Source organism: Ursus americanus, chromosome 11 (genome assembly GCF_024610735.1).
Source record: "Ursus americanus isolate L20-20 chromosome 11, mUrsAme1.1.p, whole genome shotgun sequence".
Taxonomy (NCBI): Eukaryota; Metazoa; Chordata; class Mammalia; order Carnivora; family Ursidae; genus Ursus; species Ursus americanus.
In genome coordinates, this window is record NC_142137.1 from 24,183,073 (window position 1) to 24,209,265 (window position 26,193).

At 37.9% G+C, this 26,193-nt stretch overlaps 1 protein-coding gene across 1 annotated transcript in view; it reads left to right on the plus strand.

Annotated features, from left to right (window-relative positions):
* The window catches only part of QRSL1 (glutaminyl-tRNA amidotransferase subunit QRSL1), a 32,082-nt gene extending 8,255 nt beyond the window's left edge, over positions 1-23,827 (plus strand). The window contains exons 2-11 of the mRNA XM_045806964.2: positions 1,938-2,097; positions 2,406-2,504; positions 3,545-3,641; positions 7,518-7,694; positions 10,728-10,903; positions 10,991-11,103; positions 13,029-13,221; positions 13,740-13,857; positions 19,172-19,377; positions 21,884-23,827. Coding sequence (XP_045662920.1) covers positions 1,938-2,097; positions 2,406-2,504; positions 3,545-3,641; positions 7,518-7,694; positions 10,728-10,903; positions 10,991-11,103; positions 13,029-13,221; positions 13,740-13,857; positions 19,172-19,377; positions 21,884-22,104 — 1,560 coding nt within the window. The 3' untranslated portion in view covers positions 22,105-23,827. The remainder of the gene's footprint in view (positions 1-1,937; positions 2,098-2,405; positions 2,505-3,544; positions 3,642-7,517; positions 7,695-10,727; positions 10,904-10,990; positions 11,104-13,028; positions 13,222-13,739; positions 13,858-19,171; positions 19,378-21,883) is intronic.
* The last annotated feature ends 2,366 nt before the right edge of the window (positions 23,828-26,193 follow it).

A 26,193-nucleotide genomic window follows, 5' to 3' on the forward strand; every position in this document is an offset into this window, starting at 1 on the left:
ATGTTTGGTAGAATTCCCCAGCTGAGCTGGGATTCTTGAATGAAGGGGGAAGAGGAAGGCATTGGGGAGTGAGGAGGATGTCTGCCTGCACATTCTCCCTTCCCCCACTGGACTCTGGTCCATGGTGGGTAGAAGCTAAAATGGTCATCTCTTGAGAAAGCTGCAGGAGAAGCAGGGGTCTCAAGGAAAAGCCTACTTTCCATTAGAGAAAAGAAGTCAGGGAGAACGAATTTGGTTTAACAAAAACCTCTACGTAGTGGATTTCTTCTTATATTCAGATAACGCCACCTTCAGTTTCGCCCCAGGGAAGTTCCGCTGTTCTATTTCACACTCCTTATGCGCAGGCCTTCTAGCTAGTTAGCATCTTTGTTTTCATTTCTCTTCTCCAATTCTCTTATTGACTTTCTCAAATCTGATTTCCTAAGAATGGTCCTAATGAAGATCAGCACCATTTAATATGAGTGCTCCTGGACAATCTCATTTCTTGCCCTTGTAACCACAACCGTAGCTCCTTTTCGCTTGTATTCTTATCCCAGCCGGCAAGTCAGAAAGCCGCCTGAGGATGGCAGGCATTAGGAGACGTCAGGGGAGGAAAAGAAGGAAAGAAAGTGAGGCATAATTTTCGTCATTATTACAGTTTGGCCATGGCATAGCCCAGCTGCCCTGCCCCTCCCTGAGTCCAGCCCCCAGCCGCCCACTGGCAGTGCTTTCCTCCTCTTGCGTATCAGCCTTAGGGGACCTCTCCGTGGCCTATTCCCCCTGCTTTGCTCCTCTAAAACCCTCAGCCCTAAGAATACCACTGCTTTGATGATTTATTCAACAGCTGAGAGCAGATGATTTGCAGATTTTCCCCTCAAATGCTAACTCCTGTCGCCTGGTGGATGTAGGACACCTGGTGATGCAGTCAGCTCCGAGGATAGACGAAGCTTGCGCTAGCGCAGAGAGAGATGGTGAAAGAGCACGTGTGACGACGTTCCCTCTACCCTGTGCTGCTGTGTGGCTTCAGACAAATCACTAGCCTCTCTGAGCTTCAGTTTCTGCATCTGTAAAATGAGCTTAGTAAGATCTAACTTACGTGGTTGCGTTAAGGCTAAGCGAGGTAGTAATGCACATAAAGCAACGGCATCTGGCCCTTGGTGAATGCTCAGCAACTACTCCTCCACCCAGCCACCTTCTCTCCGAGCCCCCATCTCATCCAGCTCTGTTCAGATGATCTGCAAAGCTTTGGTGTCATCTTTGACTTGTTATTCATTGCTTTTATCTGATTAGCAAGTACTTATTATTACTTCCTCCGGGAAGTATTAGTCATCACTTCAAGCTTCGCTTACTATAAACATAGGTTCTGGTCACTTGTGGTGCAGTTTATCTTAACACTTTCTTTACTGGCCTTTCTAATGCATCCAAGGCAGGATTTTGGAGAAGTTTGTTTTTAGTTTGCTTTTGAACCCATATTTTATAAGCATTTCTCTCAGTTTGTAGTGGCTCTACCTGAATTCTGCGGTAAAATATAAAGATCTCACTTCGAGCCACAAGGCCCTGCAGGGCCGTGTCCCATCTGTTACTCTCGCTCTAGTTTGTCTGCGTTCCGGCCACGCCACCCTCCACACAATCTACCCCCACCCGTGCCCCACCCGCGCTAAAGCCTCTACTCCTGCTGGAGGGGATGGCACCTAAACCCCTGCTCTTGTGGGTGCAAACCTGACTTAGAAACAGCCCGTTGCTCAGCTCGGGCGACGACTGTCGTGCCCCCCAGCCCCTACTCAAGCTGATGGGCGCATTACCTCATTCACGACACTCCCGAGGTGTAGAGTTCTCTTGGTTTTGAATCCAAGCTTCACTTCAAAGTTTTACACTTCGCCACTCTATCTGCCCACTCAGTATAATACTCGAAACTTCTGCAGCCTCCGTAAAAGGTTTCTGAACTGTATATATTACAGGTTTCTGCAGCACTGAAACAAGGCCAAATTACTCCAACAGAGCTCTATCAAAAATGTCTCTCCCTTATCAAGAAGACAAAGTTTCTAAATGCTTACATTACTGTATCAGAAGATGTAGCCTTAAAGCAAGCTGAAGACTCGGAGAAAAGATACAAGAAAGGTAAATTACCCTGAATTATACTTAATTGGCATATCCCTAGAGAAAGAATTTAATTGACTGTAGCAGTCTCCATTTGGCAAGTGAGGCTTTTTAACATAAAACCGTGATTTAAAGAACTTGCCATGGTACAATAAAAATAAGGCTAATGTGTATGTGATGCTTTCTAATGCCCAACTGTAATAATTTCTAACATCGACTTGATTTATGAAGAAGTATCTTTACCAAAACTAACAGTTGTTGTAATAACTAGTATTAATGTGTCTTTATATTCTGCATATAGCTCCTATTCTTTTGGCTTTTTAACGCAGGTCACTCACTTGGGGATTTAGATGGAATTCCCATTGCAGTAAAAGACAACTTTAGCACTTCCGGCATTGAGACAACATGTGCATCAAACATGCTGAAAGGTAAAGTTTAATCCTCCAGAGCACTAATAGTTTTATGAAACTACTTCTTCAATTTAAATTAAAGATAAGATACTAAAGCACCAAGGTATTCTCAGACTAATTATACCTGCAAAAGTAGTACTTAGGCTGGAATATTCTTACTATTGGCTCTTCCAGAATGCAGAATTATTCCTTAGAGGTAGGCCAGCTTAATGGATGTATCCTGTTTAGGATGTTTTAGAAATCTTACTTAGGAAGATTTACTAACTGACCGCCACACACACACTCAGCGCCCTCTGACTCCCTCTCATCGGTACCACAGGACTAGGGAGGAAGTGGCTGTTATCGCCTCTCTCGAGGGTGGTGTGAGGATTCACTTCTATTGTCTAGTTGTTTTTTGCCTCCCAACTCCTCCCGTCTCTTATATCACTGTATTTCTCTGAGTACATAGTGACGCTTAGTTTTATTTTTTACAGTTTGGTAGGTCAAAAGGAAACCTGTTTCTCAAGGTTTCTGGATCCTAGAAGGAAAAAGACATGGCAAAATCTTATTCAGAGTGCTACACGCTAAAAGAAAGTCTATAAGGAATATGCCCCAGGTTCCTCTTATAGGTAGATTGTTGTTAATTGTCTTGGAGTATACACTAGAAGAAATTTCAATTGAGAATAAAGATCTGTTTCTGTCTGGAAATAGGTAAAAAATTACTATGGGATATAGCATTTCAAGTACAATGAGCAAAATAATGATGTGTTATTAGTTTCAAATGAATTGGGTACATCTCTATCATTCAGTATTATGTAGTAGTAACTGTTAAGGTCAATGTTTTTAGATGATAAAAATAGTGAATATACCAGCTGTCTTTGGAAAACATAGCAATTAGCAGTAGAAAAATTAAAATTAACTAGCTTTTGGAAGAAAGTACTACCTACTACTCAAATTAGGAATAATTAATATCTGTCAATATGAATAGCTTCGTTGTAGTTTAAAATATTGTTTCTTGCATGTGATTTACATGTCCACTGTTCTCTCTCCTACAATAAAAATAACTGAATGTTTTTCAGGTTATGTACCACCTTATAATGCTACAGTTGTTCAGAAGTTGTTGGATCAGGGAGCTATCCTGATGGGAAAAACAAATTTAGATGAGTTTGCAATGGGGTAAGTAAAATTAAAATTTTCTTTTCTTGTATTTCTTTCATCTTTGTTTTTAATTTCATTAAATGTAGGTACCCAAAAGCCCTGAGGTGATTTCTTGAGGACTCTAATGCCAGTTTCTCAGTCTCTTTGTGAGATTATGTTTTATTGTTTAATAGGTATATGGTCAGATCTCATTTTGGTTTTAGTTTGCATTGCCCTGATGACTAATGATGTTAAACATCATGTGTTTATTTTGCTACCCATGTATCTTCTTTGGTGAAGTATTTATTCAAATCTTTTACCTTTTTTTTTTTTTAATTGAGTTGTTTGTCTTACTGAGTTCTGAGTTCTTTTATATATTCTGGATTCAAGTCCATCGTCAGGTAATTTGCAAATATTTTCTCCAAGTCTGGCTTGTCTGAACATTCCTTTCAAAGAGTGAAAATTCCTAATTTTGATGACGTCCACTTCATCTTTTTATTTCTTTTATGATTAATGCTTTTTGTATCATTAATTAACAAAGAAATTTTTACCTGATCCACAGTTAAAAAGATTTTTCTTCCGGAAGTTTTATAGTTCTTACCTTCAGACTCATGATCGATTCGAGTTAATTTTCTTGTATAAGGTGTGAATAAAGCCAGGGTTCGTTTATTTGCACGTGTGTCCAATAGTTTTGGCACTATTTGTAAAAAAAAAAAAAAAAAAAAAAAAAGATTATCCTCTCCTGATTAAATTACCTTGGTTCCTTTGTCAGAAATCAGTTGGACATACATGTATAGATCTGTTTCTGGATTCTGTTCTGTTGATCTGTGTATCTCTATTTAATACCATGCTATCTTGATCCTGTAGCTTTATTTTTTTTTTAAGATTTTATTTATTTATTAGAGAGAGTGAGAGAGCACGAGTGGGCAGGGGGAGGGGCAGAGGAAAAGGGAGAAGTAGGCTCCCCACCGAGGAGGGAGCCCAACATAGAGCTCTGTGGGATCCTGACCTGAGCCAAAGACAGATGCTTAACCTACTGAGTCACCCAGGCGCCCTGATTCCTGTAGCTTTATGTATGCCTTGAAATTAGGTAGTGAGAGTCCATTAACTTTGGTTTTCTTTTTCAAAATTATTTGACATATGCTAGGTCCTTTGCACTTCCATAGAAGTTTTAGAATCAGCTTGCTGATTTCTATAAAGAAGCTTGATGAGATTTTGATTATGATTGTTTTGAATTTATAGATCAATTTGGGGAGATTTGACATCTTAATATGTATCTTCTGATCCGTGAACACCTTATATCCATCCATTTATTTAGATTTTGTTTAATTTTTCTCAGCAGTATTTTTCTAATTTTTTGCATATCAATCTTATATGTAATTTGATTTATTCCCAGTTATTTCAGTATTTTTTTTAGATTTTATTAGAGAGTGCACAAGTTGGGGGGAAGGTCAGAGCTGCTGAGCAGGGACCCCTGACAACTACAACGCAGGGCTCCATCCCAGGACCCTGAGATGATGACCTGGCCAAAGGCAGATCCTTAACCGACTGAGCCACGCAGGCACCCCCCAAGTATTTCAGTTTTTTAATGGTAAAATGGTATTTTTTCAATGTCTAATTGTTAGTATATAGAAATAGAATTTGTTTTTCTGTATTGACGTTGTATCCCATGACCTTGCTAAGCTCTCTTATTAGTTCTAGTTGATCTTTGTCCATTCTTTGGTATATTGTATGTAGATGATCATGTCGTCTACAAATAGAGACAGTTTTATTTCTTCTCATTTCTCTTTCTTTTGTGCTGGTTAGGACTTTAGTACAACACTGAGTAGAAGTAGTAAGAGCAGATACCCTTGCCTTGTTCCTGATGTAGCGGAGAAAGCATTCAGCGTGTCACCAAAAGCACTTTCTATTTTCCCTTTTATAACACTTGTCACGTTTGTAATATTTGCTTTGTCTATGCTCCCTGTTTCATAGAAGCAAAGTCTTTGACTCTCTTACTTACAGTGGTATCTCTTGGCACTCAGTAAATATATTTTGAATGAATTAATCCATGGGAGTAAACTTGAACATAGGTTATTAGGATATTGCCTTGAACAGCTGATCAAAATGAACATAATCAAAAAGTGAGGGTACGAGGACATCATGTAATACGAGATGTGATTCCCTGAGGTCACACCGTCATCTGTGCAGTATTCCAGCTGAGAATGTGAAACCTGAAACTAAGAACAAGGTAACAAAAGATAAGTCTGAAATGAGAAACAGTCTATTAAAATATGAATATCATAAAAAATGAAGAAAGGCTAAGAAAATATTCCCAGATTAAAAGAGCCTAAGGAAAGTAAAACTTAAAATTTACAGAAGAAAATGTAGGAGAAAATCTTTGTGACCTTGAGTTAGGCAAAGATTTTTTAGATGTGACACGTGAAGTACAATCCGTAAAATAAAAAACTGATAGATTGGACTTCACTAAAATTAAAAACTTCTCTACTTTAAAATACACTACTAATAAATGAAAAAACAAGCCGCAGTCTGGGAGAAAATCTTTGCAAAACATGTATCTGAGAAAGAGCTGGCGTATATATATAGTATATATAGAACCTTACCCAACTCAAAAATAAGAAAACAGCCCAATTAAAAAAAAAAGGGGGTAAAATAAGCAGACATTTCATTAAAGAAGATATATAGTTGGCAATAAACATATGAAAAAAAAGCTGAACATGGTCATTCAGGAAATGCAAATTAAAACCACAAGGAGATACATACACCTGTTAGAATGGCTTAAAAATGACAGTATCAAGTGCTGACAAGGACGCAGAGCAATTGGGTTTCTCATACAGTGTCGGTAGGAAATGCAAAATGGCGTAGCCATTTTGGAAAATAGTTTGTCGGTTTCTTATAAAGTTAAACATCATATGATCCAACATTCTCAGTCCTACATACCTACCCAAGAGATGAAGACTTTTATTTACACAAAAGCAATGGCTAAGGTCTTTCAGTACAATATTTATTGTGGCTTTATTCATAATTGCCAAAACCTGGAAATAACTCAATGTCCATTGGCTGGTGAATGATTTAAAAAGTACAGAAAAGGGGCTAAAGAGACGATGATAATTAGATGCAACACCCGACTCGAGACTCGATCCTGTAGTGGGAGGGGGTAAAATGCTGGAAAGGACATTATTGGATCAGCTGACCAAACTGGATTACATACAGTGGATCAGATAAAGGTATCGTACGGATGTTAACTCTACTGAGATTGGTAACTGTACTGTGACTGCGTAAGGGAAGGTCCTTTGTGTTAGGAAATGCACACTGAATACCCTTACGTGGTTCAGGAACAAGAAGTATTTGAGTCTGTCACAGACACACACAGAGCACACAAATGGTAAAACAGATTGGGTGATTTGCTAACAACAGGTGAATCTGGGTAAAGGGTATAAAGTTCTTTTCATAATATTTTGGTTTTTACAATTTACCTGTAAGATTGAAATTATTTCAGAACTTCTAAAATAAGTTAGTATTCAACTTATGCTTGTCTTAAAACATCTGGTTAAGAGAGGGAATCCTTCAGAGGACTTCTTGTTAACTCTTTGAATGTATATGACACTCTTCAGCTGGAAGACCTTGATTTACAAGGGAGGTCATCATAAGCGGAGCTGGATGATCGACAGGGGTAAAGATCCTCTTTTCCTAACAGACTAGTTTTCTCTACTTTCTCGCACATGCTCTTACTTCCCGTCCTCCACCTCCTCAACAATCTAATTAATGAAGGCTACATCTAAGCAGGTTTCTTGCCTTTTCCAGTTCAAGTTCCAGTGGATTATACAGTGTTAGAAGCAAATAATATAGTCAGGAGGTGAAATTTTCATATAAAATGAAAGTTTCATTAAGATATCTTGCTTCACTTCATCTCAGATCTGGAAGCACAGATGGTGTATTTGGACCAGTTAAAAACCCCTGGAGTTATTCAAAACAATACAGAGAAAAGAGGAAGCAGAAGCCCCACGGTGAGAAGGAGGATTCAAACTGGCTTATAACTGGAGGAAGCTCAGGAGGGAGTGCGGCGGCGGTAGCAGCGTTCACATGCTTTGCGTGAGATGCTTTTTTCTGTTTGTACTGTAAAGCCCAACCAAATACAAATAGTCATAAACCGTCCTCAGAATCCAACAATAGAGTACTTCATACCATGCTATTTTTATTTCCTTTTAGTGAGTTATCTGTGCTCAGTGGTATATAACTATATCTTATAAATACGCTCAACCGTACAGTATATGTAATGTGTATTTTATACATTTAACATTAAGATAATATTTAAACTCTTCCTCTATAGTATCTGGTTTTCTTAAAAACATGACTTTATGGATCTTGCAGACTAAACCAGCTAGCATAATTGAATTCATTTTTAAAATAATTTATTTTGGTGTCTGCTCACCGATTATAGGGCTAATACCCCATGGCTTTAGTTGAATGCTGCTGAGATGCTAACTATGGTTTATCCTTCAGCTAAATCAGACTTTTGTTTAAAAAAAAAAAAGGAAAAAATGCTCCTGATATGTATCAATAGGATATTTAAAGTAGTGTTTTCCTAAGTCTGCAACTAAAATTGTGTAGCACTGAGTAAAGTTTTCTTCATGTTTGTTAGGGGCTGTTTGTTCAACTGTCCTATTTCTGTATTTGGGAAGAATCCATCCATCATGCTTTATGTTTTAAGTCCCATTTGTAAAGCATTTCTTAACCACCTAAGGAAGAGTAAATAAATACCACTGTTATTTACTTTCTCAGTTTCGGTAGAAAATTGAATGTGTTTCTTTTGTAGTACTGTGTGTATTTTATTTCTCCTTAACTATCTGCTGAAACTAAGCTCTTTCACAGACATTGCAACCAATAAATTATTTATATTTTTTAGAGCTATGGAGATTTAGATTCTTCAGATTTTTTTTTTTTTTTTAGTTTCTCTGAAATCTTATTTACAAGTAAAACCATTTCATTTTATCTCTGTGGAATTTCATAGCATTGCATTAATATTAATGAGAGTTCTGACAAGTTAGGACTGCAAGATTAGGTGCTTTTTTTCTACCCTCATCACACTACTTAACGTTCATCTTTCTGAATGTGCTTTGAGAAGATGGCATTTTGACACATAATTCCTATGGAAATGTAGGTTTTACTTTTACACAGCCGTCAGTGAATCCTAATAAGAAAATGTGTCCTTTTAGAAATTGTGAAAGCAACAGCCTGATTTTGTAGCTTATATGGACTTGGTAAGAAAGACAATCTAATTTGCATTTTCTGTAGAGCTCAAGGGCCATGCAATTGGTAGGAGCCTTGTTCAGTCCAAAGCTTTCTTCTGGGTACAGTCAAGAGAAGCACAGACCCCAAGTAACTCCAGATTGAATGGGTCCCAAACTATCAAGTGTTCTGCTTTGTTTTTCCCCCCCTTTTGATTTGCTTATTTTATAATAGTTTTAAAAACAGGAAGGTTCTTGGAGTATTATGTACCCACTAAAAGGAATGAGCTAGAGTGCTTTGTAATGTCAGGGAAAGATATCAAAGATACCCTGTTAAGTGGAAAATAAGTTGCAGAATACTATGTACGGTATGACCTCCTTTCTGTTAAAAGTAATAATTACATACATATATATGTTAGTTCCATGGACATGTCTGATGAGTATATCAAAACTGATAATGGGATTATTAGGGAGGCAGTGATTATAAGAGAAATTTCACTTTATGCTTCATATACTTATACAATATTTTAAATTTTGTAGTTGGCACATACACTTTTCTAATCAGAAAAACCTTTTTTTCTCTGAAATAGTTTTAAAAAATTAATTATGGTAAAATGTACATAACCTAAAATTTACCATCTTAACCATTTTTAAGTGTACAGTTCAGTGTTAAATACATTCACATTGTTGTGCAACCGATCTCCAGAACTTGGTTCATTTGCAGAACTAAAACCCGGTGCCCTTTAAACAACAGCTTGCCATTTGCCTGCCCCCGCAGCCCCTGGCAATCACTCTTTTCTTTCTGTCTCTATGAACTTGAAGACTGGGCACCTAGAGTGAAAATTATTCAGTATTTGTGCTTTTATAACTGACCTGTTTCACTTAGCAAAATGTCCTCAAGATTAGTTTTTGGATTTGTTTTTAATGAGAAAAACATATACTCTATAGGTAACTGAGCAAAGAAATGGACACTTCATAGTTGGGTAATGCAAATACACATAAATGTGAAAAATTAGTCAGAAATGCACATTAACAAAGCTTTTTGGTTATTCAGATTAACCAACTTTAAAGAACTGCTAGTACTCAGTGATGATAATGAAACATAAGACCAAATCTGATTCACTGCAGTTGAAAATATAAATTGGCAGAGCCTCTCTGACAAGTCATTTGACAATACAGATTAAGAACTTAGAATAACAGGCAGACCCTATGGCTCATTAACTCTACTTCTTGGAAGCTAGCCTAAAAAATAATCAGACATATGGGCAAAGATTTATGTTTAAAGGTGTTTATTACAAAGTAATTTATTATGCAGTTATTATCCTAGTTGGCAACAACACAAATGTTTAAATAAATTAAAGTACATTTCTATCCATGATTCTAAATGAGGTAGTGGAAGGTTCTGTGTATGAATTTCTGGGAAAGGTGTGATTCGTTTGTAAAGGCATACTGTAAAACTGCCATTAAAGCAAGGTATAAGGTGTCTATGTATACTGGTAGGAGAACGGGCTTTAAAATCCTGGGACTCACCAGTTGATATGATGGAATATTACACATAGTTTAAATTTTCAGTAATTTTAATGGCCTAGCACAAGGCTCATGATAAGAAAAAAAGAGATGGGAACTTATAATTACAGAACGACCTGAACCATGAAAGAAAACTGCATTTTATAAGTCTTGAAGTTAATATGCCAAAATGTTAACAGTGTTTGCCTCAGGCGGTAGAATATTTTGTTACCTCTTTACATTTTTCTATATTTTAGTTTTCTGAGACAAGCGTCTCTTACTTTTGTATAACCAGGGGGAAATAATGTTTAAAAGTATACACTTAAAAATTGATTCCAAATATAATTGGAGATATGTCATTCTTCTAAAGAAAATTCCGTTTAAATTCCAGGGCTTTGGGATCCGATACAGGAGGATCGACCAGAAATCCAGCTGCCCACTGTGGGGTTGTTGGTTTCAAACCAAGCTATGGCTTGGTTTCTCGTCACGGCCTCATTCCCCTGGTGAACTCAATGGATGTGCCAGGAATCTTAACCAGATGTGTGGATGATGCCGCACTTGTGTTGGGTATTTATATGATGCCGTGGTTTCAGAACATTATAAATTTCACTGTAAAACAATATGTCTGTCATTCCTAAGTATTTTTCCTTACAGGTGTGCTGGCTGGCCATGACCCCAAAGATTCTACCACAGTACAAGATCCTGTTAAACCATTTACACTTCCCACTTTGACAGATGTGAGCAAACTGTGTATAGGAATTCCGAAGGTAACTCTTCCCTTTTATTACTTTACAGAAATGCTGTCAAGTTAAACACAGATCACAGACTTGGGAAACAGACTGGTTGGGTTTGAATCCCGCTGTGCCACTTTTATTAGCTCTGCAACCTGAGCACGTGACTTAATCTAAGCTCAATTTCCCAATCTACAAAATGGGGATAATAACAGTGTTGATGTCAGAGAGTAGTGAAGTTTTAAATTTGGTAATCATCATGGAAATATAATATACAACATGGCGACTGTAGATAATAATACCGTATTGCATATTTGAAAGCTACTAAGAGAGTAGATCTTAAAGTTCTTATCACAAGGGAAAAAACTCTGTCACTGTGTATGGTGATTGATGTTAACTTAGATTTACTGTGGTGATCATTTCTTAATATATACAAATATTGAATCATATATTGAAACCATCATAATGTTACATGTCAGTTATACCTCAATAAAAAAAAATTAATCATGCTAAGCAGAAGTCTGTAAACTTTTTCTGTAAAGGGTCATTCGGTAAATATTTTAGACTTTGTGGGCCATCCAGTCTTTATTGTCACTATTTAATTCTGCCACTGTCATATGAGAGTAGCCACAGACCATATGTAAATGGAAGAGTGTGGCTGTGCTCTAGTAAAACTTTATTTTCAAAAATAACTGAAGTTATATCTGGCTGGTAGGCCATAATCTGCTGATCCCGGATGTAAACAACATAGCCCAGAGCCATACCTTGCATAGTAAAGGCTTAATACATGTTACCTTCTTTACTACCATTAGTAGTGTTACTACTACATTTATTACAGTAGCAACTGAGTAACTCATATATTATGAAAGTAAATGCGTTCAATTACTGACCTTTAAAAAAAACTTATTTTTTTTAATTAATTTTTATTATGTTATGTTAGACACCATACAGTATATCCTTAGTTTTTGACGTAGTGTTCCATGATTCATTATTTGCATATAACACCCAGTGCACCATGCAAAATGTGCCCTCCTTAATACCCATCACCGGCCTAAATTTCAAGCTTAACAGTCATTTTTTGGATAATTTGTTGTTGTGGGACACTGTCCTATGCATTGTGGGATGTTTAACAGCATCACTGGCCTTTACCCTTAGAAGCAGCCCCCACACCACAGCACAACCCCACAAACAAAAATGCCTGCAGACATTACCAGATGTCCCCTGGTTGAGAGAAAGAGGATGGAATTGCCCCCAGTTGAGACCGCCGCTGTAGAGAAATACTTTCTTTAAAATTTTCAGTTAAGATAATAGCTGTGCCTTCCTTTAAGGATTTAGAGAGAGCACAGGTTGTAGAAAGAGACCTAGTTTAGAATCCTAGATCCTCTACTCACCTACTGCCTAACTTTAGGAAAGTTACTTAACTTGTCCAGTCTCAGTGTTTTTCATTAATAAAATGAAGGATGATAATATCTACATCGTGGGATTGTTAAAAGCATTAAGTGAGGGGGCAGCTGGGTGGCTCAGTCGGCTAAGCATCCAACTCTTGATCTCAGCCCAGGTCTTGATCTCAGAGTCATGAGTTCAAGCCCCATGTTGGGTTCTAGCGTGGAGCCCACTTGAAAAAAAAAAATGTTCGATCTGAGACTCCTTATACAAAAGTTTCTGCAAAAACATTAAGATGCTTTGAAAAGCATCTAGCAGAGTATCTGATAATGAACATTTAACAAATACAGGTTCCCCAGCCATTTCTCTGATCTTTTATATTGTGATATCCAGCTCATAAATAACTAGTACAGTGCTTGTCATGCCATAAACACTCTAAAATGAGTTCGATCTTTCCAGCTCCTACTAGCAATTTAATTAGATTTTCTAATGTATTGCCAAAGGTCCTAAAGTACATATTTTTATAAAACCATCTATACAAATGTTCTAATTTTTATATCTTGACTTTTTCCAATAAGGAATATCTTGCACCAGAATTATCAAGTGAAGTGCGATCTTTTTGGTCCAAAGCTGCTAACCTCTTTGAGTCTGAGGGGGCCAAAGTAATTGAAGTGTCCCTGCCCCACACGAGTTACTCAATTGTCTGCTACCATGTATTGTGTACATCGGAAGTGGCATCAAATATGGCAAGATTTGACGGGCTAGAATATGGTAAGATGGCTGTGTTTGGGACTTTTAAGGTGGTTGTCTCCAGCATTCAGAAGTTTTACTCATTCATGACAAAAACTGTCCCCGGAGATAATGTTAATGATTCGGACGAGTAAACCAGTGATCCTCTACCTTTGTTATTTGGCCTTCTGCTTACACTGTTCATCATAAATGTCTCTGTAGGTTTGGCTCCCCTCTCTGAACTGTGAATATTTTACAAGAACAGTATCTTATCTTGTATTCTCAGTCTGTCAAATGTAGTGCCTGGCACATGGTAGGAGTTCAGTAGATATTTGAATGGAGGGAGGGAGGGAAGGAGGGAGGGATGGATGAGGAGGTGAATAAATGAAGTTTCCCTCTTGGTTATTTTCTCCTCTCTCCTTGATTCTTGGCAGATAAAGAAGAGGAACCACTAAGGACAGTCTCCCAAAATTTTAGTATTGGTCAGAAATGTGAATCTACATTTGCTTTTCAGCCAAAACTTCCTTTTCATATAATGTTTATCTCTTTTTTGTTTTTAGGTCACAGGTGTGACATTGATGTGTCTACTGAAGCCATGTATGCTGCAACCAGGCGAGAAGGGTTTAATGATGTGGTGAGAGGAAGAATTCTCTCAGGAAATTTTTTCTTATTAAAAGAGTAAGTAATGGAGCACCTGGGTGGCTCAGTTGGTTAAGGGTCTGCCTTTGGCTCAGGTCACAATCCCAGGGGTCCTGGGATCGAGTCCTGCATCAGGCTCCCTGCTCAGTGGGGAGTCTGTTTCTCCCTCAGCCTCTCCCCCTGCTTGTGCACTCTCTCTCTCTCTCTCTCTCTCAAAAAAATAAATAAAATCTTAAATAAAATAAAAGAGTAAGTAAGCAGAAATTTTCTCCATTCTTAAACACTCAAGAGTACATTAGTAGCATGTCTATCAGGTCTTATAAGTTGAGATATTTGCTAAAGGAGCAAAATCCTTATGATTTGAGTTAGAAATCTTAATTAAAGACCTGTTTATAGTACTTTTAGTTTCTGGCTATTCAGATGCAGAGAAAACATTACACTCTAGCTAAATGATTAGTACAGAACTAGGTAGGAAGCCCTGAAGAATTTTAGCCTCATTAAATGTCCCCTGACTATTATTGCCATATTGACTTATGTTGTTAGAGACTTAAGCAGGAAGTTACATTGGTGTAGCTTGAAAAATTTAGTAAATCAGCTTAGTCTTCCCCTACATTATGTATCTGTTTGCTCCAAGAAAGAATTCTAAATTACTAGGACTCTTACTTAGACTGCCTTCAATATAAACTTATTCATCATCTTGTGAATAGGATTCATCTTGTATACCACCAAGTGTGCCGTAGAGGACATGAGAAGTGTGAAAAGGCAAGAATGATTGTTGTAATGAATAGCTTCCTGGAGTTTTTCTACATTCCCTCAAGGATAGAAAGCATTTTGTTCATCTGTGTATCCCTTCAGGGCTGATACTTAGGATTACTTTTTCCAAAAATATTATTTGAACAGCCATGATGAAAAACAGCATGGAGGTTCTTCAAAAAATTAAAAATAGAACTACCGTATATGATCTGGCAGTCTTACTTCTGAGTATATATCCAAAGAAAATGAAATCACTATCTCAGAGTATTATTCACAATAGCTAAGACATGAAAACAACCTAAGTGTCCGTCATCAGATGAATGAATAAAAAAAAAAAGTGGTATACACACACACACACACACACACACACACACACACACAATGGAATATAACTCAGCCATAAAAAAAGAAGGAAAACTGGCCACTTGTGACAACATGGGTGGATGCTGAGGTCATTTTCCTAAGTGAAATAAGTCAGAGAAAGACAAGTACTGTATGATCTCACTTATATATGGAATCTAAAAAAAGCCAAACTCACAAAAACAAAGTAGAATGGTGGTTGCCTGGGTCTGTGGGCTAGGGGAAATGGGGAGATGTTGGTCAAAGGGTACAAACTTGTAGTGATAAGATGAATAAGTTCTGGGGGCACCTGGGTGGTTCAGTCAGTTAAACACGGCTTAGGTCGTGTTTCCAGAGTCCTGGGATCGAGCCCCACATCAGGCTCCCTGCTCAATGTGGAGCTTGCTTCTCCCTCTGCCCCTCACCCTGCTCATGTTCTCTCTCTCTCCCCCTCCCTTTCTCTCAAATGAATAAATAAAATCTAAAAAAAAAAAAAAAAGATGAATAAGTTCAGGGGATATAATGCACAGCAACGTTACTATAGTTAACAGTACTGTGTTGTATACTTGAAAATTGCTGAGAGTACATCTTAAATATTCTCACCACACACACACAAAATTGTAATTATATAAGGTGATAAATGTATTAATTAATGCTCTTGTGGTTATCATTTCACAATATATACATACATCTAATTATCATATTGTACACCTTAAAATTACACAATTTTATGTCAATTATATTTTAGTAAAGCTTGAAAACAAAAAACCTAAAAATACTTGATTATGTTCCATATTAAAAGACTCTTTTCCTGCAGATCAAAACTATAATATGATATTACCTCACACTTGTTAGAATGGATAAAATCAACAACACAAGAAACAACAGGTATTGGCGAGGATATGGAGACAAAAGAACCCTCCTGCACTGTTGGTGGGAATGCAAACTGGTGCAGCCATTCTGGGAAATAATATGGAGGTTCCTCAAAAAGTTAAAAATAGAACTATCCAGCAGTCACACTACTGGGTATTTACCCAAAGAATACAAATACAGTAACTCAAAAGGGTACGTCCATCCAGTGTAGCAGCATTATTTACAGTAGCCAAGATATACAAGCAGCTCTAGGGTCCATCAATTGGATGAATAGATAAGGAAGATGTGGTGTGTACACATAATGGAATATTATTCAGCCATAAAAAAGAATGAAATCTTGCCATTTGCAATGACATGGATGGAGCTAGAGATTATAATGCTGTGTGAAAGAAGTCAGTCAGAGAAAGACAAATACCATATAATTTCATTCATGTGGAATTTAAGAAACAAAACAAATGAGCAAGGGGTGGGATTGGGGGGAGCAGCAGAAACCAAACCAAGAAACGGCTCTTAACTATAGAGAACAAACTGATAGTTAGCAGAGGGGAGGTGGGTGAGGGGATGGGTTAAACAGGTGATGGGGATTAAGGAGCGCACTTGCTGTGATGAGCACCTGAGCACCGGGTGATGTATGAAATTGTTGAATCACTACATTGTACATTGTATGGCAATTAACTGGAATTAAAATAAAAACTTTTTAAAAAGCAATGAAAAAAGAATGAAAGACTTTTTTCTATATTGACCAGATGAGTGTAATGATTTTGGAGTAGGAAAAGAAAATGAAATGCTGCTGAGAGGTTTTCTAAGCAAAGCCTTTCATTAAGTGGAAAATGTTACATTTGCCAAATATAACTGATTGGAATCAAATTGTGTATCTCAGGGCACAAGTTGGTAGACTGTCTAGGTCACTGTAACAGCATATAAAGAAACTGAAGGAGAAGAGTCTGAAAGCTTCTTCCATGGTCACCAGTTGGGGGGGTTGACAAAAGGAAGTGAGAATTTCTGCTTGATCCCTATCTTCTGAGTCAGCTTTTTTGTTTTGAGGGGTTTTGTTTGCTTGTTCATTTGGTTTGTGAGGGGAGGACAGACATGAGTGATAGGAAAAATGGAATTTGGGTGTACTTTTTTTTAGTCTTAAAAAGTCCATTTATGTGCCAGAAACTATAACAACTCCTCTAACATTTTTTTTTCTTCATATGTGGTACCTCAGTTTACAGTTTTGTCATTCTGCTACCTTTTTTCAAAAAATACAAATTTATTGAATGAGGAATCCACAGTTTATTTTTAATGAACATAATTATTTACATTTGAGCCACATTTAAGTCTGATTTTTACTGTTTGTCTTCAATGTGTCCCATCTGTTCTTTCTTTTAACTTTCCTGCCTTCTTTTATTTTTTCTTTAATAACTTTTCTCTTAAAGAGATTTAAAACAAGAAAAAAGTCATGTATATTGGCCTAAATATTTACTATTTCTGGTGCTTTTTATTCCTTTGTGTACATCCAAATATCCATCTGCTATAATTTTCTTTCTCCCTAAAGAACTTTAATATTTCTTGTACTACAATCCTGCTAATAATGAATTCTTTCAGCTTTTGTTTGTAAAAGTCTTTATTTTATCTTTAATTTTGATATTTTCTCTGGGTATCAAATTCTAGATTGATAGTTTTTCTTTCAGTACCTTAAAGATCTTGTTCTATTGCCTCCTGACTTGCGTAGTTTCTGAGAAGTCTGTGGTCATTCTTGTCTTTGTTCCTCTGTGTACAGCATGTCTCCCCTCTCCCCCCAGCTGATTTTAAGACTTTGTCATTGGTTTTCAGGAATTTGTGATGTGTCTTGGTGTGGTTTTCTGCATATTTCTTCTTGCTTAGGGGTTTGTTGAACTGCTTGGATCTGTGGGTTTATCATTTTAATGAAATTTGGAAAAGTTTTGTCCACTGTTTCTTAAAATATTTTTTCTGACCTCCCCACTTCTTCTGGGACTCCATTCATATGTATGTTAATCTGCTTGCTGTTGTCCCGCAGCACACTGATGGCCCCACCCTGGTTTTTCCTTCTTTTTTTAGTCTTTTTCTCTGTGCTTCCTTTTGGATAGTTTCTATGACTATCTTCAGAATCCCTGACCTGCTGTGTCACCTGCTGTCAATCACATCTGATGTCATTTTTATTTCCTATTTTATATTTTTCATTCCTAGAACTTCCAAGTAGGCCTTCTTAGCTCTTCAGTTTCTTCATGACACCAGTTTCCTTCTATCTTCTTAAACATATGGAACATATTTACAGTAGCTGTTTTAATGTTCTTATCGGCTAATTCCCACATTTCTTTTGTTTCTGGATCTCTTTATGTTGATTGCTTTTTACCCCCTAGTTATGGGTTATATTTTCTGCTTTTTTGCATGGCTGGGCGTGATGACTTTTACATTATCATTTGCTGGATTTTTGTTGTATTCCTTTAAACAGTATTGGGCTTTGTTCTGGGATGCAGTTAAGTTACTTAGAATCTGTTGGATCCTTTCAAGGCTTCCTTTTAAAAAAAACTTTGCAAGGATGAGTCCAAAATGACCTTTGGTCTAGGTTAATGTAACTCGAATTGAGGCAGCACGCTTGAAGAATTCTGCCAGATGCCTCATGTGTTATGAAGTCTTTCCACTTTGGCTGTTAGGAACACACACTACTCCCAGCCCTATAGGAGCTCTTTGCAGTTGTTTGACTTTTCAGTGATTCTTCCCCAGCCTTGAGAATGTCTTCTCCCTCCATGCACAGATAGTACTCAGCCAAAGACTTGAGGGATCACTCTGCAGATCTCTTGAGCTCTCTCTGTGTGCTATTTTCTCCTCTCTGGTACTCGGTGAGCAAATTCCAGTTGTCTTTGCCTCTCTGAACTTCCAGTCCCCGTCTCTAACTTCCTGAAAACGGTTTAGGTTCCTCCTGTCTGGGCTAAGGCCTGGAAACTGCCTCCAGGCAGTACGCTGGGGAAATTAAAGGGCTCACTTATTTGTTTCCCTTCTCTCAGAACTCCCTCTCTTGAAGCTAAGTTCTAGTCTTTCGTTTACCACTGCCCATCTTCGTAACCTTTGGAAAGTCATTTAATTGCTATGCACTTGGTTTTTTTTCCACCTGAAAATAAATGTTCTGGTTGAATGATACCACTATTTTGTGATTATATGAGTAGAATTATATCTAGCAATGAATTCTGATTAAACTCCTGATACACAAATTTTTAGAAATAACAGCACAGTTGAACAAAAATCATTTATATGTGTTGTTAGGAATCTTAGTGGTGCTTGCTTATAAAGGTCAAGAATCCAGTCATTCTTTAACAAGCCTTGTGTGTGAAAATTGATTCAAAGAAATTAAAAAATCTTTAAAATATCATCTGTTTTTCCACAGAAACTATGAGAATTATTTCATTAAGGCACAGAAAGTGAGACGACTCATTGCTAACGATTTTGTGAATGTTTTTAACTCTGGAGTGGACGTCTTACTGACTCCCACCACGTTGAGTGACGCAGTGCCATACCTGGAGTTCATTAAAGAAGACAACAGGACGCGAAGCGCCCAGGATGATATTTTTACACAGGCTGTAAATATGGCAGGTGAGGATCCCTTGGGAATGTTCTGGTTTTCTTCAAATTTTTAGACAGGCACCCTGGTCTTCCACTTAGGTTCTAGCTAGATTGTTCCCTAAAGGCAACAGCTTGTCCTCTTGGAATGCTTAGGAATGTGTGTACGTGTGTGTGTATGTGGTATGTACACTGCTTAGGCATGCGTGCACTTGCAGTCACCATGCACACATATACTCACAACCTACTTAATAACATGATTTTAACTTTTATTTTGGAAATACTCAAACCTGCAGAAAAGTTGAAAGAATGGTATATTGAATACCGATATGCCATTTGCCTGGAGTCATTCATTTTGCCTTGTCTGCTTTCTCCTTCCTCTTTCTCCCTGTACACACACACACACACACACACACACACACTCTCTCTCTCTCTCTCTCACTTTTTTTAGCTGAATAATTTGAAAGAAAGTGTCAATATCATGATACTTCACCCCTAAATACTTCAGCATAAATCTTCTGAAAATGATGGCATTCTCCCACATAACCACAATTCTGTTACCACACCTAGGAAAACTAACATGAGTATAATAATGTTCCCAATATAGTCCATATTTAAATTTTCTTAATTGTACCAAAAATGTCTTCTATAAAATTGTTTTTTCCCCTGATATAGTACATTTGTTTATGATCTTTTTAAAATTTACAACAATTTCCCAGTTCTTGCTTTGGGTTTTTGGTTTTGGTTTTGGTTTTTTTTTAGAACACATCAGACTGTTTTATAATTTGTGTTTCAGTCATCAAACAAAATGTAGAAAACTGAAGAAGAGAAGGAGAGCCTATTATATTTCCCCATACTTTTGTTTACTATGTTCATTTCTTCCTGGTATATGAAGATTCTTTGTTTTATCATATCCTTTCTGTTTAAATTCCTTTAGCCATTCTTTTAGGGTAGGGCAGCTGTTAACCAATTCTCTTAACTTCCTTTCTAAGAATGCTTGATTTCCCTTCATGTTTAAAGATTATGTTCACTGGGTACAGGATTTTGTCTTGACATTTCTTTTCTTTAGCACTTAAAAAATGTTACGCTACTTTCTTCTGGCCTGCATAGTTTCTGATTAGAAATCCCCACCTTTTAAAATTTTTGTTTTAGTTGACGTTGACTTTTTTGAAGAGCCTCGTGCACTTGCCCTCTAGGATGTTCCATCCATAATCTAGATCTGTTAGATTGTTTCCTCATGATTGGGTTGAGTCAAACATTTTGGCAGAAATACTATGTACTCTTCATGCCAGGAAACAGTTAATGTTACTTTGTTCCACTTTCAAAGACTAAGTTGATTCCTTAGTTAAGAAAGTAACTGCCAGGTGTTTTCTGTGTAAAGGTACATTTTTCCTTTTATCAATTAAACCAGTTGGTGAGGTGATAGTTTGAGATTGTGTGAATATCCTATTCCCCAAAAGTCTTTGACCCAGTTTTAGATCTGTTGATGATCCTTGCCTGAATTATTTCATAGAGAATACAAAATGCTGATTTTTCTGTCATTCTTTCTACATATGTTAGCTAGCAGTTTGCTTTTTTAAAAATTCACTGTATTATAAACAATTACTGTCATTATTGGTTTTGATGCTCAATTGTTTGGCCAACAAGAGCCCTTGCAAGTTGCATGTAACCTTTAAACCTATCCCCATTAATTTCTAAAAACTTCCTTATTTTATGGCGTAACAAGATATCCTAGGATCTTGTACTTGCTTTCCTCCAAACCTGGAATTAAAACTGAGCTACTATTTCTTACCCAACAAATTGGCAAACATTCAGAAGCTCAACGACATACTCGGTAATGCTGTAGGGAAAAAGCATTTTGCTTTTTACAACTTTTTTGGAGGGGAATTTGGCAATATCCAGTTACATATGCATTTATCTTTTGATGAAGCAATCCCTATTCATCTGAGAGACTTTTAAGAATACCGAGAAACATGGGGCACCTGGGTGGCTCAGTCGGTCAAGCATCTGGCTCCTGATTTCGGCTCAGGCCATGATCTCATTGGTGGTGCGATTGAGCCCTGGTCATCGGGCTCCATGTTCAGTGGGGAGTCGGTTGAGATTCTCTTCTTCTCTCCCTCCCCCTGCTCTCTCTCTCTCTCTCTCTCAAATAAATAAATCTTAAAAAAAAAAATACCAAAAAACATGTACACAAGGTAATTCACCCGGGCATGGTGTGAAATAGCTCAATACTGAAAACAACAACCTAAGTGCCCAACCATAGAAGAATGGGTGAATAAATTATGGTACAAACCACATAATGGAGTGCTATGCAGCTATAGAAAAGGAATGAAGAACGTCTCTGCGAGCTGATACACAGTGAGTTCCGAGATATATTGTTAAGTGAGCAAAGGAAGATACAAAAGCATGCATATCGTATGATTTTTGTCATTTTTTCAACCTTATCTGTCTTGTACCTACTAGCACTGGAAAGCAGAAGAAGTCTCCCTTTCTTAGGATGGAGAATTAGTCAGCTAATAGGTTTCTTTCTTGTCTTCAGGATTGCCGGCAGTGAGTGTCCCTGTGGCCCTCTCAAACCAAGGACTGCCAATAGGACTACAGTTTATTGGACGTGCATTTCGTGACCAGCAGCTTCTTACAATTGCCAAGTGGTTTGAAAAACAAGTACAGTTTCCTGTTATTCAACTTCAAGAACTAATGGATGATTGTTCATCAGTCTTTGAAATTGAGAAGTTAGGTTCTGTTTCTCTAAAACAGTAGTGATAAATATAGCATGCACATTAAAATAACTTGAAGATTTTCTATTTGAGAGATGTCCATGATCCTGCTTAATTCCTGTAATTTGGTTCATTGTCAACACAGTCATTCCTTGGAATCACTTTTTAAAACTCTTGTGATACAGTTAATTAATTATAAATTATCTGTCAGCATTTATGAAGTACCCACTAAGTGTAAAGTACAGGATTTTTACGTTAACACAGACACATGTTCCTGGAAGATGACGCATTCTGCAAAAATGTTCATTAATAAGAACAGAGCTTAGAGTAAAACTGAGCTTAGGGATAAGCCTCTCAGAACTTGTACATCTTTGTAACCAAAGTGCTAATAAAAGCTGTAATATGTACCTCCAGAGAGAAGCTGAACAGCCAGGCAGATAGGCAATTCACATGTAGTGGAGGCTGGCTCAGGGGGTGTTAAAAATGCACAAAAACAATAAAATGGGAATATTTGCATCTGAGTGCTGAACAAAGGAGGTAGAAGAGGAGCTCTGAGCCCTGGAGGAAGTGTGACCTGCTGGGGCCCAGAGTCATGCAAGACTGGGGGTGTACCTCCCTGGGGAAGAGCCCAGGTGCAGACGCTCTTGATTTCTCTAAAAATAGAGCTGCAATGACTGAAAACTTTCTCCTGTTTTGCTAAAGGTGAAAATTTGACTTCTGCCAAACCAGAACAACTCCGTGTGACTTCATTTTCCTAGTTACCAATCACAAATGAACTTGCTGGTTTCATAGAAACATTTGTTGTAACCTAAGAGACCATACTGGACCTGAAACTTGGGAGATAGTGGAGCATGATTTTACAGAGAAAGTTTCAAGATATACAAGTATATCTAGTATGAGAAACTGGTAGATAATTTGGTAAGGATGCCAAAGATAAGAGGCCCATAGCCTTCCTCCCTTACCCCAGATTCTCTATTCCTCATGGTTTCCTTACCCCCTTAGCTTTCTTTACAAGTGCTCTCTTTGGGTCCCTTGAGCCCAAAGAGACATTAACAAGAATCTGTATTCAATGTGAAAAAAAAGATGAAAATCATAGATGTACCCACTACAAAGTTTCGTCATTGGACTTGTCTTTGCCAGAGCACCGCTGTCCTCTCCTGTTGATCAGGTCTTCTAATTGGGCACTTACATATTACTGATAAGTATAAGTAGGAAGCTGAATTATTATTTAATAGATTCACTTTGTTTAGTAAGGAAAAAGTCTTTTCTAAATATGAAGTACATGAGGGAAAACTCTAAGTGGCAGAACCTTCTGCAAAGAGCCACTGGAATGTGGCATGGTAGAAAGGGACCCTGCCTGTTACTTTTTCAATAGTTTTCTCTCCTCCCAGGATCCTTCCACTCCCAAATAGTCTGACAAACTTTGTGTAAAATATTTCTGTGCCAGGACTACTAGTTTTCTTACAAATCATGATTCTGAATCCCTGAAAGAGGAAGAAATTCACAAGAGAGAACTGCATTTTTTTATGACAAGGAAAAACCATCTTAGTTGAAGGAGCTAATATGGTGTAAAAAGCAAATAAATAATAAATCTTTGCCCCAGTCTTTTTTTAATGTGTGTATAATTTGAAATGATTTTTTTTCAAAGAATATGTAATTTCTCTTATTCCTGTATCTCTGCGTGAGCTCTACTGATGATTTGAATCTGGAAATAGGGAAGTGAAACATTGACTGTTCTCACATAATACTCAACTAGCATGAAATAATACCTAATTTGTTTCTCTTTCTTCTCCATCTTTCCCTAAATCTAGTAGATCTTATTTTACCAAATCACTGTCGGGAATTTAAGTGGGAAATGGTCTTTGTATCTCAGCTAATCAAGTCCTGAAATTGTTAGCAATTCTGAAAGGCGACAGTGGCTACAAGTGTAAGAGGAGTTCCCTGATAAGACCCAGCAAAAACCAAGAGAAGTTAGATTCAACCACAAAAGCATCGCTGGAGTGAAAAAAATGTGATGAGATCACAAAACCTGGCACCCCAACACCACCTAGAGCCAGGGAGCAAGTGGGAAAGTCAGTGTTCCGTGTGGGCCCCCAGCGTTACCAAGAAAATCACTTGAAATCAGGGAGGCAGAATGTTCTCTTTGGCTCTTTGCTACCAGATCATCAGGAACACAGAGGACCTTGAGCCAGCTAGAAAAGACAGCATGGTACCAAAAAAGGAGCTTCTAAAAATGACAAGGAACAGTGACTCCTATTAGGAAGTCACCTGTGCCTTCTAACATAAACAAGAAATACCTTCAGGATTTTCTTTTCTTTTTTTTTTTTTTTAAGATTTTATCCATTTATTTGAGAGAGAGAGAATGAGCGAGAGAGAGCAAGCATGAGCTGTGGGGCGGGGCAGAGGGAGAGGGGGGAGCAGACTCCCCTGCCGAGCAGGGAGCCCGACCCAGGCTCCATCCCAGGACCCCAGGATGACGACCTGAGCCCTGAGCGGAAGGCAGACACCCAACCCACTGGGCCACCCAGGCTTTGAGGCCCCCTTGAGGATTTTGGACTGAAGGACTGGGAAGAGAACCGTTACAGGACACCGGTAGGTAGAGCGCAGGGATGCTGCAAACTGCATACCCTGCTCCGCTCAAGGGAGGGGAGCAAGCGGATGGAATTTTCACAATAACTTCTGTTAGGAATTTTCATTCATTAACTACTTTTGCTCTCCCTCCCCTTCCTCAAGCATCTGATTATCTACCCCAAGGTTAAATGCGTGTTGAGTGGGCAAGCCCGGGGTAAAATGTGTTCACTGTATTTAGAAGCACCAGAGGCCAGTTGAAAGTAGGTCTTCCTCAGTCATTTGGTGACTTAAGCGGTGTGTACACTAGAACATAAACCTGAAGATTTAATAAAGGCAAAGAACATGAGAAAAGCCCAGCCAACATTAAATAAAAGTAATTATTAGAGGATTTCAGAGGGTTTTTTTCATTTCTTTTTCTTTACACCTCAATGGAATATAAATCTGAAAGGATTTTAGGGAATTTATTAACAACATATTATTACAATGGTATAAAAGTACTTGAGGAAATCAGTAAAGTGATAAAAGTAACAAAAAATGATAAAACCAGGAATAAAGTTTGAAATAAAAATGCTTCTCAAGGTATTTATATAGATGCTTAAAGCTGTGTAGTATGACACAGTGGGAAATTTTCCAGTAGCTTACCTAGTGGATAAGGCTACCAGATTTAAAAATGAAATGAGGGGCGCCTGGGTGGCACAGCGGTTGAGCGTCTGCCTTCAGCTCAGGGCGTGATCCCGGCGTTCTGGGATCGAGCCCCGCATCAGGCTCCTCCGCTATGAGCCTGCTTCTTCCTCTCCCACTCCCCCTGCTTGTGTTCCCTCTCTCGCTGGCTGTCTCTCTCTGTGTCAAATAAATAAATAAAATCTTTAAAAAAAAATGAAATGAACTTGGGTTTGAACCCTATTATTGCCATTTACAAGCTGTGTACCCTGTCTGAGCTTCCGCATGCTGACTTTTAAAATAGAGATAATATTTACTCCAAGGGATGGTTGGGAGGATTGCATTTAAATCATGCACTGAAAGCACCTAGCATGATGCCTGTTAGACTAAGCACTTAGTAATTTGTAGCTGTAAGTAAATGCATACAATTATAAATTTCAGTTTTCTTATACAGTCGACCCTTGAACAACAGGTTTGAACTACATGGGTTCACTTACATGTGAATTTTTTTATCAGTACAGTACTATAAATGTATTTTCCTTATGGTTTTCTTAATACATTTTTCTCTAGCTTACTTTATTATTAAGAATACAGTATATAATACATACAGCTCCCCAATGATCTGGCTTCCCCTGAGGATGAAGTTTAAAATATCAGGAAGGACTGATGGCCTGCCTATTTCTAAAGCAATTTCCATGAGCTTTTTTGTTGATAAAGAATTGGCTAACACAGGGTTCAAAGACCTGAAGGTCTTCAAAAGGCCTCTGTGCTCTGCCAATCAAATGAAGAGCAAGACCAACATGCTCTTTTAAGAATGAAACCTCCCAAAATAGGGTTATCCCATGTTCCTGGGGAGGGGGGGCAGAGGAGGGGGCGGGGAATGTTTTGACAGAGCCAAGTT